The sequence below is a fragment of the Haliotis cracherodii genome, unplaced genomic scaffold (assembly GCF_022045235.1).
Source record: "Haliotis cracherodii isolate W230 unplaced genomic scaffold, xgHalCrac1.p SCAF_4, whole genome shotgun sequence".
Lineage (NCBI taxonomy): Eukaryota > Metazoa > Mollusca > Gastropoda > Lepetellida > Haliotidae > Haliotis > Haliotis cracherodii.
The window spans coordinates 8,154,994-8,172,197 of record NW_027266297.1 but is presented as its reverse complement, the minus strand read 5'-3'; the positions used below and the strand labels follow the sequence as shown (position 1 = coordinate 8,172,197).

At 40.8% G+C, this 17,204-nt stretch overlaps 1 protein-coding gene across 6 annotated transcripts in view; it reads right to left on the bottom strand.

Moving 5' to 3' along the window:
* Positions 1 to 2,535: 2,535 nt before the first annotated feature.
* LOC139480553 (tetraspanin-18-like) overlaps positions 2,536 to 17,204 on the bottom strand; it is a 100,737-nt gene continuing 86,068 nt past the window's right edge. For 5 of the 6 annotated variants that reach the window (XM_071263675.1, XM_071263671.1, XM_071263672.1 and 2 more), the window contains 7 exons: positions 12,037 to 12,237; positions 11,378 to 11,452; positions 10,863 to 10,982; positions 10,254 to 10,350; positions 9,138 to 9,289; positions 7,593 to 7,676; positions 2,536 to 6,876 (listed from right to left, as the gene is read on the bottom strand). In XM_071263675.1, coding sequence (XP_071119776.1) covers positions 6,799 to 6,876; positions 7,593 to 7,676; positions 9,138 to 9,289; positions 10,254 to 10,350; positions 10,863 to 10,982; positions 11,378 to 11,452; positions 12,037 to 12,237 — 807 coding nt within the window. In that variant the 3' untranslated portion in view covers positions 2,536 to 6,798. The remainder of the gene's footprint in view (positions 6,877 to 7,592; positions 7,677 to 9,137; positions 9,290 to 10,253; positions 10,351 to 10,862; positions 10,983 to 11,377; positions 11,453 to 12,036; positions 12,238 to 17,204) is intronic. The other variant, XM_071263673.1, reaches the window with a different exon arrangement.

Genomic DNA, 17,204 nt, shown 5'->3' with positions numbered 1-17,204 from the left:
ACATGAAATATTGTCACGTTTGTGCGAGGTTTTTCTTCTTTGCGGGGTATGTAACTGTTGGATATGTATGTAACTTACAATGTCATAATGACGGTCAGCTGACCTATTACAACTGTAGCCCCACATATAATAAAGACGTTGATCACACATACTATTGCAATTAGAGGTACTGGTGGTGTTTCTTATTGTAAAGAGGTTCACATTGGTTTTCAGGTCATGTGATAATTTTATTCTTCAAAGGGACAATATCGTGCCAGTTGGCACTCCTAGCAGGAGAGGTTCAAGTTGCACTTCACAATTTGTCTGCCAACTCAAATAATATGAATTATGTACTTAGTGATGAAATTCTGTATTTTTCTGAAAATATAAACTCGATATCTCACTCGAGTGAAATAACCTGTATGCCGGAACTACTTTCACTATGTGTTAATGATGCTCTGGTTTTCAGAGAATGATCGTAAAAGTAAATTTAACCTTTGTCATTACTGGCCAAATATCATTCATCTCCTGCACTTACAAAGTTGACACTCCTGAAAGTTTATCAACCTTTTCAGGATACTCGACAAAAATGTTATTTAACAAGGGATAAAAATGTTAAGACAAGGCAAATACCATCCATGTATCTGAATTTAACAATAAATGATGACCCTCGGATATAAAAGGTAATGTAGTACTTATTGCATTTCTAGACTTTGCGGGGTTGGGATTGGGGGTGGGGGTGGGGGTGGGGGTGGGGGTGGGGGTGGGGGTGTAGCCTAGTGCCGAAGACTCGGGTTCATTCACTACACGGGTACAATGTGTGAAGCCTATTTTTGGTGTCCCCCGCCGTGATGTTGATGGACTATTTTTAAAAGCGGCGTACAAGCAAGCCCATACATTATTTGATTGATAGGCATCAGGCCAAGCAGCATACATTGTCCCTAGTTCTTGAAAACGAAAAGACGGAATTAATCGAACCAAGATGACGTCATAAATATAATCTCAGAAAAAAGCGCCTTCATAAACAATGCAGATAGAGCCTGTCGTCAGATTGAATCTGCGTAACTGCAGATTAGACATGGGAAATGTAGATTATTTCTAAGTGTAGGTGCAAAGGCTATCTCCCGTCGCTACATGTTAATTTGTACAACGTTACACGTGAAGTTTCGTGTCACCTTCCAAATGAATGCTTAGATTAGAAATTAAAGACAAGTAATTCATCAGATTGGACGGGGAAATTCTACCAATGGAGACCATGGTGTATCATTGACGGGGTCATACAAAATGCATGAGTTTCGATCAGAATGGCGTGATGTATGATGTAATATTTCGCGGTACCACCAATTGTCCGATCCATGACTATGCAACTCGAGACATTGTCCGTGACATTAACGTGATTGATTTTCCCTTGCACGCGCACTGAGCCCAACCGGAAGACAGATACTCCCATGCTCGACACATTAATGTCCCGGATGAGCGAGCAGACGACACAATGAATGCATCCAAAAGACTTCATGATAAAGTACATGCTTTGTAGAAGAAGACAGTTACATTTAGAGAACGTCAATAAAAATAGGAGATTTCATTGATCATACTCAGGTTAACTAATCCCGCTTGTCAGAAATCAGTGAGTAGCCAAATTAATGAAAGAAAATAGCAACGTAATAGATTTGGCTAATTGATATATGAAAGAAAATTGTCTTTGAAATTGATTTACAAGAGAGGACATTGTTTCGGGTATGCCTTTGTTCTAGTATCACGATATTGAGTCAATTAATTACAGCAGGTATAATCAGATAGGGAAGCCTGCCAATTGAGAGAATACTACCATGATTCGTCTCCCTATCCGATTGGCCTTGCGCGGACTGACGGTTTTACCTGTGTTGCCCTTCACGCTCAGAATGGTTGCCTCAGACATGAATCAGAGTAACAATGCTATACATTACCGTCGGTAGTCGGGTGAGAGGAGTGGTTACGTTGCTTTCCAAACATACCGTACTTCCTCGATTAAACGCCGTATATTAAGTTCAGTGAGTGAGTGAGTGAGTATGGTTTAACGCCGCTTTTAGCAATATTCCAGCAATATCACGGCGGGGGACACCAGAAATGGGCTTCACACATTGTACCCATGTCGGGAATCGATCCCGGATCTTCGGCGTGACGATCGAACGCTCTAACCACTAGGCTACCCGACCGCCCCATATTAAGTTCAGGCAGTCTTACCCCGGCGTTTAATCGCAAAGATAATAATTGGGAAAATTCCGGCATGTGAGGAAAAACGGTTCAAATAACATGATCCTGCGCCGCACTGGCTTCTCTTCCCAATGCCAAGGTCATGAGCTTCGCCTCCAGCGTTTTTTTGTGCCGTGATCCTTGACAATCTAATGTGGTCATGTTCTGCAAACATACATGCTAATGTTGGTTTGTCTGGTTTCCTGTCAAGGATGTGAGTTTGGCTGTGTTGTTGAAATTGGAAATCTTATAAAACGTATTCTAGCTCAACACTCCTTCGACCTCTGCTTCGGAAAACAAAAACACAACTTCTTGTAATATCAAAATATTTTTTATTTCCTCTTAAAGTTCTTAATTGTCATAAGTTCAGGAAAATTTAATTTGTACAAAACGTCATCATCCAACATGGTATAATGAATCACAAACAGCTCCCTCCGATCACACCATAAGCTATTGTCAACACCACTGCCTCATATGTTACGGTAAACAAAGCTATATGCGGTTTGGTCCCTTGACTTGTAACATCCATCTTAGCTACTGACGATGTCAACACATTTCTATATCAACATCTCAAACGGTGCATATCACTTTGGTTACGAGTAGCCTCCCTTAGATAAGTCCCCAAGAGTTTCCTCCCTTTGTAGATTCTACACCAAGCTCCATCCCAGCGCGTGACACCTTCGTTAACCGCCTGGTATCATGGTATAGAGAGGGCTACGCGAACGGGCTATCACTGTGAGGAGTTTGATTCTACCGACCGATTCGCCTAAGCATTTTGGTGCGCTCTGTTACCCGGTCAAGTAGTTTAAAGAATATTTCAACAGAAACCCATCCAAGTCAACAAAGTGATGCGGAGAATGAGCACGTATTTCTTCACATGCACCGTTATTTAGATGATGAAGAACGGTGGCGGATTTAGTAGTTCGGGTATATTCTCTTCGGGAGGTCTAATAAACTGTCAACGTGATGGTGTGCCTCGACGAGCTCCATACATCGATGTAGTGTGCAGAGTTTTGAGTTGTAGTTACTACATGAAAACAAAGGAAAGGGGCGTCGCTGAAGTGACGTAAGAGCGGAAACAGATTATATATAGCGTACAATTCCCTCCCTCCCCCTTGTTCGAGTTGACCACTGGGCATCACACTAGGCCTTTCAATCGCCATTACATGGATATAAGCATCATTTGCCACCCATTCTTCGTTTATCTATCTTGTTTTCAGTCTTACCTAAACGCACCGAGTTGTAATTTTTTCTCCGAATTGTGCATATGTGTGTTTATAAGAAAACTCTACTGCATGAAACTTTGTACACGATGTGAAGTACAGCGATGATGTGCACTCGGTGATAGCAGCACATGGCCTACGATGACGTCACGAATGACTAGACTAGACATGAACTGTACATTTTTACAGAATCTCGCCAGCAACATGAGTAGGCGAAACATGAAACAGATACTCATCAACACCCTTAATTCGTACAATGAGGAAAATGAAAGAAACACTAACTAAACATAAAGATGTGAATAACAAACCAGCTCTACAGTACCAACTACTTAAGTCATTGAAATATCACAAATTACAAAGTTTGATTAATGGTGCACATGTTGAATATAAACAAACAACTGCTGTCGGAGTGTACATCTATATTAAAAGGCTTCCGGAGTTATAAACATCTCGTTAGATAATCACTGAAATAAATAACATTTCAAATAATGAAATGATTCAACTCTATTATATTATATGACAAGCCGATTACAAATGAGTTAAACGACAATCATGACAGATGAACACTATGGAGCAGGCAGCAGTAGCGCCTCAATGCAAACTGACCCAGTTTAGTTAATACTATGGACCTGTCTATAGATGGATTAACAGAGATGTATTTTTGCAATTTATACACTCTATTACAAGGACATACAAGGTAGCTGATTGAAAATGGCTCGTCGAAATACATATTTAGAAAAATGCTGTAAGTAGGTGGTTTAGACAATAGCATAGCGGAGCCAGCAATACGATGTTCTTAAAGCTGCCTAATATATGCAATGTAGTGTGTAATGTTGACAATTTCGTATACGACACAATAAATCTTGAGTATATAAGGATATAGCCTAGGAGATAACGCATTGCTTTAATTAAAGAAGCAACAGTAACAGTAACCAATCAACCAGAGTTCAGTGTAGCATTTGGTTATGGAAATAAATAGAGAAAAGCCTTTGGTATAAAACAGTATAATGTATATTTAAATCAGTTATCACGAGAGTATGATTGCACGTTTACCGTTAACTTAGGAATTTTCTACAAAAGAGAAAGCCATTTCATCTCAACAAATATCAATAGTACAAATATAAAATTAGAATAATGAGATTGGTTTAACGCAGCTTTGAAAAGTATTACAGTTATATCATGGTTCGTCAACTTGAGGTTGTTTGTCGTTAGCCATTTTGGTGAAACGCACGAGTTTGAGTATGGTGCGGACAAACCAAGAAACGTAGTCAGAGCCAATCTGGGATTCGAACCCACGACCAAAGGTATCCAAAACGCCTAAGGGACACAACTGTACATCGCATTGTGGTGCCCTCGACGACTTGGCAACCCATGCAGGCTCTCTATTAAGAGAATACATGTAAACATTTTAATTTACTGTAGATCAGGACAGTATGTTTGGAGAAGTAATATAAAACTAAGAAAGTTGAATGAAATAGTCTACTGTTCTTTGGATTCATTTTTATAGTTGAAGTTTAGAAAACAGATAATACTTAAAGTCACTTGAAAGAAGATTTTCAATTTGAAAATAGAAAAAGAAGTCTTCGTTAAATCATTGTCATGGAGTTATATCTGCAGCACATGATTGGGAAAATAGTGGGATAGTAGTATCACGATAAAGGAGTTTAATGACAGGAAATGAATGAATCTTTTGACATTCTACATGAACTTTTACAGTCTCACATGGTGTTATAAAATGCTATACAGTAGAAACCAACCAAGAAACGCCATCTGAGAGAGACCAAATGACACACAAGGCTACAGCAACGAATATGTAATTCTGATCTTCTGTAAGTAGATAGTAAACTGAGCGATATAGTAAACTGCCATCGCTCAATGCCATATTGTGTAAAGACAAATGATGCTCTTCTTCAAGCCATTATGAATGATAAACTAAGCTTATTATTTGTAATATATTAATCACCAGAGTGTAGATACTTATCACCAATCAGTCTGTCTATGATAGGACATGTAGAGAGAATCAAACCCGGGTGTCTTCTGGCTTTGGCCGAGTAGTCTTAAACTTGCACCCACCAGTGTTGACACATTTCAAGTCAAAAGACACGAGGGTGAGATTCTATTTATCATACAAAGTCATTCTTTCAACATTTTCTGTTTGGTAACAGTAATAACCAGTGTCTTGAGGTTAACAGTAAGCTAACCAGATTCAGGGGCAGATATGAGTGATGTCATGGCAACCGATGACGTCACCATGATCTACTAAGCATTATGGTGTTATATTGTACCTGCATCCCCAAGGAGACATCACCTGATCTCACTCAAGCCATGCCTCCCGTGGAAGCCAGTTTTGGATGATAAATGCACATTATTCGAGGAATGCGTCCACTACAATGTTAAGGAAGTGGCAGTCATATGTATATATAAGGATGTCTGCTACGTCTCTGCTGCCCTCTCCCGTTTTTATTAGTTCTTCACCCAGTTCTAACCGTTCTACTGACAATTCTACGATGTCAGCAACATGGCAAACAGACTAGGATATCACATACAGGAACAATGAAATCATTCCTGGAAATATTTTCGTTAAGAAAGCCCGATTCAGAAACGCTAAAACCTTAAATACAAAATCATGTGTATGATACAAAAGAAAATCCTTTCACCAGATACTAAGCGATGTATAACAAAAAACGATGTACTACTTCTTGTGGGCCTGTCACTTTTACTACATGAATGCACTCTGCGCATGCGCGCAAGGCCCGGCTGTGGAAGCCCCTCGAGACGTGGGGGAATGTCTTTAACAGGCTGCCGAGTAGATGGGCCATTTTCCATGAAGGCAACAGACTGGGAATGTGAGAAAGAGTGGACTTGAGTGGAAGGGAAAGCTGCTTACTGCAATCCCTTGAATCGTCATGTCGAAGGATACGATGAATTGATTGGAAAACACATACGTTGATCATCATTTTCATTGTCGCATATTCATATATTCATTTGTAACAAGTGTAATTTCGGCAGCGCACAATACACTGAAAACACAATATCGGCACACCTTCATCGCTGGCTCAAGTTTGTCGGTGGAACTGCCCACATTTGGACTACAGATAGCATTCGATGAATCTGATATGAAAAGTCCCTCCATTACAGGGACCCGCCTCTTTTAAAGAAGTTACTCTCTTACAACCACTCTGCACGTGCGCCATCACACATGCTGCATCTTAGAAACGCTGTAATCCACAAGTTCCGGACAACTTTTTCCTCAACCGAATTATCACGTCAGCCATCTTTGATCATGGTTAATGTCTGAGTGTCACGTGTCCTCATTTGCATAAAGTAGGCACTGCCTGATTGGACGGAAAGTACCTTCCAAGGCCTATAACTCTACCTCGTCGTCCGGTGACGTACCACTAACTCTTGCACACAGACAGAATGATATTATGATGCCAAAGATCTGAAAAATAAGAAAACAATATGATTTGGTTACGTTGGCATTGCTGTTGCTTTTCAAATATTAACAGGCTAATATTGGTAAGCTGCTGAATGACTAAAAAAAAAATACAGTCAAAGACCGTTGTGTCAAACTTTGATGTGTCGAACTTGCAGCTGTCTCTAAGTAAAAGTTTGGTCCCTGCGTATTCCTTCTTTATTCATCATTTTCGGTTGTGTCGAACCTAGGATTACTCGAAATATTTACGTAGGTCCCTTCAACTTCGACACAAGGGTACATAAGTGTAGCCATAAAACTGTGCATCCTCGAGTTTCTAGTGTCCGTTATGACGAATACCCTGGACCCATCAAATCGTCGGTTTGAGTCTGGTATGAATTACAACCTTCGAGAACATGTCGAACATGTCGAACATGTAAAAGTTAACTATGGATAATAATCCGGCAACAGGCCACGGCATAACCCAGACTGTCTGTCAGGTGCGCTGAAGTGTGGGTGGCTTGGGTGGGGATGTGTGGAACAACAAACTAGGGATGTTAAAAAAGATGTAAGCTATGATTATATGAACTTCCTTTGCTTAAAAAAAAAGACATAAACAGCCGAGGAATCATAGTCATTTAGTTCAAGCGGTCCCTCCACAGAAGGGGTAAGCACCAAAGACAGATTTCGAAGTTGCGTGCTGTTATTTCAAAACACCCTCTAGGACTTAAAGTTATACTTACCAAAAAGATCGGAACGATTGCAGACACTATGCCAGCAACGGCGGAATACGTCAACAAATACACCATCAGCTGGTCATAACAACCCTGAAATAATAATAATAATAATAATAATAATAATAATAATAATAATAATAATGACGGACGTCATTTCGATATACGTCAAAGCCTACGCATGATCGTTATAGCAAATAGTGAGTTAGTGTTCTGATGTCACGGCGGGGAGACCAGAAATGGGCTTCATACATTGTGCCATTGTGGGGAATCGAACCCGGGCGTGACGTGCGAACGCGTTAACAACTAGGCTAGCCCACCGCCCATAACTTCATTCAGGTGAGGTGAGGTGAGGTGAGGTGAGGTGAGGTGAGGTGAAATGGGGTTTAACGTCGCGTCCAAGATTATTGCACTTATACAGCGACGTGCATGCACGTGTGTGTGTGTGTGTGTGTGGCTGCTTGTACTAGACCGACTGATGCCGATTTATAGTGCTAGCTCACTGAGATACCATGCCGCAGTTTAACATGAATATCCCACTCAGACACAGTATACTGACTCCGAGCCGACCAGTCCTTGTTATAGCCCCTTAATGCCGAGCGCCAGACAGGGTAACAACAAGTATCATCTTTTAACGTCTTTTGGTATGACGCAGTCGGGGATCGAACCCCGAACCTTCCGCTCTCCGGGCGGACGCTCTACCACTAGTCCACGGAGGCGGTCTTACTTCATTCAGGAATGCCCAGCGTTGTGCATAGATATTTCCTGAGAGCAAGAGGTGGTCTAATTTCACAACCACTTCGACCAGTTATTAAGTCATATCGTCAGCTTTATGCAATTGAGTGAGTGCGTGAATATGGTTTTGCGACGCTTTAAGCAATATTCCAGTAATATCACGGCTGGGGACACCAGAAATGGGCTTCAAGCATTGTAACCATTTCGGGTTATTCAACTGAAATATGTCAGGATTTGTTTTTTTTGTCAAATAACATGTTTATCTCACCAAGATAATTTGATATCATGAGAGTGAAACTGCCGATTCTGTTTAAATGCATCACTACGAGATTGACATGAGATAAATCTGTATATTTGGTGTTTTCTTACTAAGCTTCATGTTTTTACTTTGAAAACAATAGTTTCGTTGAGGAAGACTGAAAGTAGTTCCCATCTTCCACCGTTGACGGCGGTCCATGCAATCCAGTGATCAACATCGTGTGCATCAACCTACGCAATAGGGACAGGATGACATGCATCAACCAAGTCAGCGAGCCTGACCACTCGATCTTGTTAGTCGCCTCTTACGACAACGATGGGTTGCTGAAGACCTATTCTAACTCAGATCGTCATGGGTATAATTAAAATGAAAGTACACGAGCAAATGGATGTGTTTTCACACCACAATACGCAACTTTTAATTTATATGACGGCGTCCTGTAAATAATCAAATCTCGTCTTTACACAACTATGAATGATATTATGAGCCACGATCCATCCACGCTAACCCGGAAGAACCATGGAGCTGTCGACCTCAACGGAGGCTTGGTCAGTACTCACGGTGGTGTAAAGATGAGGGTTGGTCTTTTTAAACCTTTCCTTCTGTGGATTGAGATGGTTGGGGGGTCCCGGGAAGTAGGTTTGTCCGGTACAGATGGCCTTGTCCCCCTCGCGGCAGCAGCTGTCGGGGACCTTTTGGAGTTTCTTACCTTCTGATGGAAAACGAGCCTTGTCTGAAGACCGCGCATTAGGGCACGCAAGACATGGCGTTAGTGGGAAGCAACGAAACAAAAGCAAGCAAAAAGAGCCAAACAGATGAACTAAAGAACAGGTAGGGAAATCACACAGTCAGGTAGCATTGGTGCCATGTGGAAATTCTATGGGCCTGGGGGTGGGGTGATGTGGGGTGGTTTTTTAGGGGCTAGGACAGTGACGCAACCGTTTTTCATTTTTGTGCTGTATCCTGCTGGCAAGCAAATCGAAATCAGACTTAATCTCATTGAGGTTAATTTTCAATTTAAATGGTGTTCTTTTTTCTATGAAAATCATATATTTTGCGAGACTCAGCGTTCGTTTAAATCTTTCCCTACAGTCCTTGTCTTCATCCAATCACGTTAACCTTTGCTGTTCTTACGGACAGTATATTTTCACTAAAAGACCTATTGCATTCTGGAACAGTTCGCAATAGGATTTCGGTAAGAAAACATACCATTTAAGAAAGAGAACATCCTTCAATAAATGGCACCAATGCTAAGTGAAATATAATAAACTAAACAAAACTGTTTACAGGAAAACGCAAGATTTTAAAGATAGGTTTTTAAATAAGCATAGATGGGACAAAGATGTATGACAAACTAATATGACTTGTACTACAATATGAGAGAAAGCACAGGTGGAAACTAAACTGATTGAGCAGAGCGAGTTAATTGCAGTGAAGATGTATTTGCAGTGAAGATTTATTTGTAGTGAAGATGTATTTGCACTGAACACATATATTTGCATTGAACATTCATTTGCCTTGAACATATATATTTGCACAAAACATATACTAGTATTTGCATTTAACATTTATTTGCACTGAACATGCATTTGCATTGAACATTAATCTGCACTGAACATGTATTTGCACTGAACGTATATTTGAAATGAACATCTATTTGCAGTCATTATACTTACGATCATTCTGCATTTCATTGTACCACAGTGTGTTGGTGGAATAGAATGCCCAAGAATCTGTCGAAGTGCTGTTTCCGGAAATACCACAGCAGCCCAGCTGAAAGAGAGGATGAGACATCATGGATAATGTAATGTGGAACCGTTAGCCCGGTAACAACCTCAGCCCGAAATCCCGTTAGTCAGACCAAAAAAAACGTTAGTCTGAAACCCTTCTTATCTATAAAAAAACAAAAAACGTCAGTCGGGAAATTCCCGCTAGTCTGCAAACTCGGTTTCGCAAAATTCCCAATGTGAGTGTCTGACAATACAGGTAGACCTTACACTGATTCCATGATTCGAACGATTTCATTGTTGACTGTACTGATATGTTTAAAGGGGCATGGGCATGCACACTGCTCTACATTTCATAGTTTTTATTTAAATAGTATGTACCATTAATTCATTCTGGGGACTGTGATTTATGGAAATGTGTGTCTGAAAACAAACGTTATCAGGAGATGAGCTCCCCAAATGGGTTGACGTGCGACCTAGAACTAGACCCATCAGGCCGGCAATTTCAGGAGGGTCAGATTTCAGGCTGATCCCATTACGACATAGTGCGAGCCCTACCTGTCGCTGCATGGAGTCCCATGCCTCCGTGATGCGCTTATGTTCCGGTAAAGTCCGTGTACCTATGCCGTACTTTTCCGTTAACGTATCACGCATACGAGATTTTATGTGCGAGGCAAGCTGAAAGAAATGAATAATAACATGAATGAGTGAGGTTTTACGCCGGTCTCCGCAAGATCCCAAGCAATGCCATGGCGGGGAACACCAGCTTCAAACACTGTACCCATGTGGGGAATCGAACCCGGACTGCGGCATGATAAGCAAATATACAAATCCGCACACAATGGAGCCAGTTACCCTTTCAGTTAAAGAAGGATTAGTGAGTGAGTGAGTTGGGTTTAACGCTGCTTTGAACATTATTCCAGTTATATCGGCGTGTCAACTTGATATGGGAGGACTCCGAACAGCGAATTGCCGCTTCGCTGAGGCACCCGTTCCCGACACGTAGTAACAGGTAAAAATATGACTTCAATGTTTTTTAATACTTCACTTACAGAGTTTAAAGTTTTACTTACCGCGCCCCGGAAGAAAAACGACAATCCTGAAGCCACGCCCAGTATTATTAATACTATCGCTAAGGTCGTGCCATACTGAAACATAAGCAAGTACATGTCAAAATAAGCTGCTTTACTAGTTGATAACTGAGCCAAAGTGCACGTGCAAAATCATCCCCAAACGGGTATGTATTTAAGCTCACAGAAAAAACCTTGGTATGTGTGTACACTCAAAGTGAAACTCCGTTATCCAGTACAGTAATGCCCCCCCAAAACCCGATTTCTCATATACGAGAAATATGGTTATTTTAAAATAATGCCCTGAATGCGCAATTATTAGATTAACGGGGTTCCATAGCAGATGCCTTGTTGATCACCTGTTGATCGACAAAACTTGTTGTGATTACAATGCTTCTGATACTATCATTCTAACTATATTCCATTTATGAATTTTACAACGATTAATCATTTTGTGATTGTAATCATTTTAAAATTCACATTAAAAAAATAAACTAACGTCATCTAACAAATGTTATATTTGGAAAACAAAGTGTTATCCCAATTATAGCATTTGCTAAGTGTGACCACTTTCTTAATGGCATTGTGTATTTATAGTCATCTAGTTTTGAATACATCGTGCAAATCGAATTCTTAATGTGATAATTAAATTGTATACTTACAAATGATAAAACACATTTATCTTCTCGTATTGTGCCGCAGCACCCACAAAAGGCGAGGAGGGCCACAGCCCCACCCCCTGCGATGAGGAGGTATGTCGTCACTTCATACAGCTGATTATCCACGATCGGGGTCACTTTCCTGGCGCCGAAGTCAGTGACAAGGAGCCACACCCCCACGCCAAGCGACGCACACCCAATCACCTGGAGACACAAGCAGGTCACATTGACGGTCGTTGTTTGGATGTCATATCTGAATAGATCTTACGTCATTACACGACTCAACTTTTGATAGGGATGATCAGATATGTCAAATATATTTAAATATACACTTGACATATTTTGTGTATCATGGAAAGAAAACAATCCCTATCAAAAGGGGATAGGTAGTTTAACGTGGCAATCTCCCATCTATATCTCAGTGACGTAGATATTTCTAGTCTCCCCCAACAAAAACAGAGTCACAGAGCTCGATTTAGCTATAATCCCTGTCTTTCGTGTAATTTGTAATGCTTTCTTAGGCGTGATGTCATCAAAATGTGGGTACTTCAAGATTAGGTGCACATGTTTCTATGACGTTTTACAGCAATGCGTCAACTTCGAGAAATTTATGAGACCGGGCGCAATCTGAGCAACTTGGTTTTCATGCAAACCTATTGCAAATTAAATCATGTTCCTTAAATCGAGGTCACCAGAAATGGGCTTCACAAATAATACCCATGTTGGGAATCGAACCAGGCCTTCGGCATAACGAGCGAACGCCTTAACCACTAGGCTACCCCACCGTCCCGCTAGATTTAAGATGTAGCAGAAGGTTATAGAAGATTGAAAACAATCAATCATGCGCATAAAGTACCGATTAACAGACCAGTGACATTTTCAATATAGCTGCATTAGGGATAATGTAGAACCAAGAGAGCAGATAACAAAGGCCCGTTATCCGGATCATCCATCTGAGGTTTTAACTTCATGTCCTTAAGATTAAGAGACGTGGAGTTCACCGCGGACAGTTACATTTACAAATACAATAGCTGATACAAATGTGATACAAAATCAGTCATTCAGTACTAATATGTGAAGGAATAATTGCCACAGTGTCATCTCAAACAATCTAACGTGTAAATTGCATCTATCTGTTTATCTATGGTGAATAAACAGGAAAAATGACGTTCAAGTCATATTCAATTGTTAAAGTGTACTTAGTGCATCCAGCAATGGAGGCTTACTTTCAATTCAAGATCTCGGTACATTTGTCGGAAAAGACGTTCACGTACATTCAAGGCAGTTCGCCAACCGCTATCACCAATACCTATTAACGATTCAACAAAGCGGTTTATGTATGTTTAATAAGAGACCGACATCCTCCGCCCATGTTTATTTCATGAGGAAAACCAACAGGGACGGTCCCTAGACGTTTAATATACGTAAGTAGAAGATAGGTAGTTATTAGTTATCGTTTGACCTCTCGCAGTAACGAAGTAATGATATGGTAGTAACAACGTAATGATATGGTAAGCCTGTATGTACAAGTAATCAATGTGTTTACATTCGTAGGTAGTTTGAGTACATTATTCATTCTTGAAGTCTGGATGAAGTCATGCGTGCTTGTTAAACTTTCACGAGTATCACAAATAATAAAAAGAAAATAATTGCCTTCCGTCATCGTGTTTACTAAAATAAGCCTGCTGACAATGTCAAAGTTGGGCATGTTTTCAAACAGATCCGCATTTGATCTTTGAACACAAAAGTTACACGCTTGAAGGTTAAACATGCCTTCAATAACAAAACATGCTTTCAGGAAGATAGCATTAAGAAAATTAAGGGATTTATTTTCACTAAGTGCATTGGCTTGTTAATATGTGATGAACTTTCGGACTCGCTACGGACAACCGAGTATGGGCGGCCCCAGGGTTAACATGTTTCCTTTACAACTACTCTTAATGATTATATTCGTCAGTGTCAACCTGAGGTGGCTCTTGAATTTCAACCGATGTCAGGAGATTTCTCTTGTTGACATTCTTCATCAGTTGCTGTCATAAGCATCAAAACGAGGCTATTTATTATGACGTCGCTTTACGCCGTCGTTCGGACGACAGCATATACTGTTGGTAAAACACTGACTTCTTGATTTTCCTAAATAAGAACACATGTATAATCTATAACGTGACATCATAAATGTCCAACACACATTTTTTAAATGTCGGGGCATGTTACGAAACAAAAGAAAAAGAAAAAAAACTAAAGTTTCGTCAAATCAACTTGAACTTTTGGCTAACTACTGTCATTTTTCTGATTAATCTCCAACCGCCAATAACAAATATTTTATTGTACCTCCTGAAATTTTGCATATTTGTTAAGAACATCTGTCTAGCAACATGCCATGTTTGTTTGTTGTTTAAAGCCGACTCGGTAATATTCAAGATAAATGACGGCGGTCTGTAAATAATCGAGTCTTGACCAGACAATCCAGCGATTGATATCATGAGCATCGATCTTCGCAACTGGGATACGATGGCATACATCAACCAAGTCAGCGTGCCTGACCACCCGATCCCTTTAGTCGCCTCTTACGACAAGCATGGGTTGCTGGAGACCTATTCTAACCCGGCTCGTCACGGGTCCTAGGTATAATTTTTGGAACAGGAACGACCAGAGAAACAACAAACGAGCTAAAACTACTCGAGATAAATTTTGTGACACATCTTTGTCTAATCTATGGGTGGAAGTTAAATATCGTTTGCCAATGGACATGTAAGACCCTTGACTGTGATTGACGCTCGGAGCACAGATGCCAAATGTATTTGCTTAGTACGTTGTACTTGATGTGGAACCATCTTTTGAAGAGGTATGGAACCAAATAGACAGTTAACAGCCTCGGATTATGTGCCAAGCTGGCTGATACGACATTGGCATATTGTGTCTACTTATAACAGTCTAGACATTCAATTAATGAAGAACAATAACGCTGGGAGGGGAACACGGGACCACATTCTGGGAGATAAAGATTTGCCATTCTGATGAACATAGAATCATCAGACATCATATTCCACCTCCATCAAGAAGGGTTAAACTGAAGGCCGAACCTTTGAAAGAAGGCTGAGAAATGTTTGAACTGATAAATCGTCTTGCCATTTTCCAGCTCTAACAACAACTCCTTTCAATGGATCTCGTCGTCGAGAAGTCGAGGATTTTCAATGAAAAACTCCACAGCAAGGATCATTTCGTACAATCGCCCTTTCCAAAACTACCATGCTTTATTCTTGTAATCGCTGGCAAATTCTGAGGTTATAGCTTTGCCTATATTTTATTCGAGATCTGGGACTAAACGCTCCGGGCATAAAACCTGCTATCGTGACAAGGAAGCAATTTTCTCAGAGATGCTGTCATAAACGGTTGGTGTATTGATCTTTAACAGCTTTATGTTCGTCAGACTCAACCAAAGAGTCGTCTACTTTTCAGCAAGGAAACAAACATGTGCATTTTCTTCTACTAATATCCAGGAATTCTTGTAGAATTTGTAACGAATTCGGGTTATGGTGATGGCCACTTCAATATATTCTCCCTTACCATACATAAAACCAGGAACGGTTCCATCTACCGTTTACTTGGGATTCTAATAATGCCACTCTGTGGTATGAAAGTCTTCAATGGACGGAATAGAAACTTTTGCAATATATCGTGGAACACAGACCCTTATTCGCTTGGATATTATTCTAACAATTGTTTTTAAATTACCATTTCGGAGTGAATGAAAGACGTATCTTATTAATGTGGTAGGAAAGAAGTATCTTATTAATGTGGTAGGAAAGAAGTATCTTATCAATGTGGTAGGAATGACGTATCTTTTTAATGTAGTAGGATAGACGTATCTTATCAATGTGGTGCACTTCAATTTGAAAATGAGATTGGGTCCTAACTGTTTTTTAGTCATTCGCAGTGACATTTCACCTGAGTGTGAGGTGAGGTGAGGTGAGGTGAGGTGAGGTGAGGCGAGGCGAAATGGGGATCAACGTCGCGTTCGACATTATTTCACTCGTATAGCGACCTGCATACACGTGCGTCTGTATGGCTGATGGTACAAGTCTGTACTAATGTCGGTTTGATAGTGTTAGGCCACTGAGATACCATGTCGCGGTTTAACATGGAGACCCAAATCAGACACAGCATACTGACTCCGCCCAATCAGTCCTTGTCTTATCCCCTTAATGCCGAGCGCCAGGCAGGGAAACAACAAGTATCATCTTTTGCTATGACGCGGATCTCTCTCCGGCCAGACGCTGTATCATTAGACCGCTGATGCTGTCGGCGAGTGTGAGAGCACATTATTTTGAATGTATGATTACATGAATATTGTAACAACCTCTATGGATGTACAGTCTATAGAACAGCAAACTAAGCGAGGACAGCATGGTAACATTACATGCAGGTTTTGTGGACAGTTGCTCATGCTATCGCCCATTTGTTTACCTGGCCCAAGCCGCGAGATAAGACTAATTATGGTTTTATGGTCACGTTGTTTGAGTGAGAGGGTGAGTGGGTTGGGCTTAACACAGCGTTTAATAGTATTGATGAGGGAGGAAAACCAGCGATGCTTGTCTCGGGTGTTCGGTGAAACCCTCGGGTATGCTGCTAACAAACCCACAATCCTGGATATCAGGCATGCCCGTGGGACGAATTGCGGCGCCTTAACCGACTGGGTCCCCCTCCCCATCACTTTGTTCTGGCTTATCATGAGTTTACCAATGGTTTACTTGTACCAGGCTTGAGTGAGTGAGTGAGTGAGTATGGTTTTCCGCCGATTTTAGCAATATTCCAGCAATATAACGGCGTGGGGCAAAATGAAATGGGCTTCACACATTGTACCCATGTCGAAAATCGAACCCGGGTCTTCGGCGTGACACGCGAACGCTTTAACCACTAGGCTACCCGACCGCCCCTTACCAGGCTTGAACATTGAGAAGATATTAATAGAGTTGCTTATGCATGACTGTTGTTGTTGTTGTTTGTTTAACGCCACACTCAATATTCTAGCTATATGACGGCGGTCTGCAACTAAATCGAGTCTGGACCAGACAATCCGGTGATTCACATTATGAGCATCGATACTCTGCATACAATGAAATAGTGTGAGTATCAACAGTTTGAAGTTGTCTGCAATACACAGCAACCTG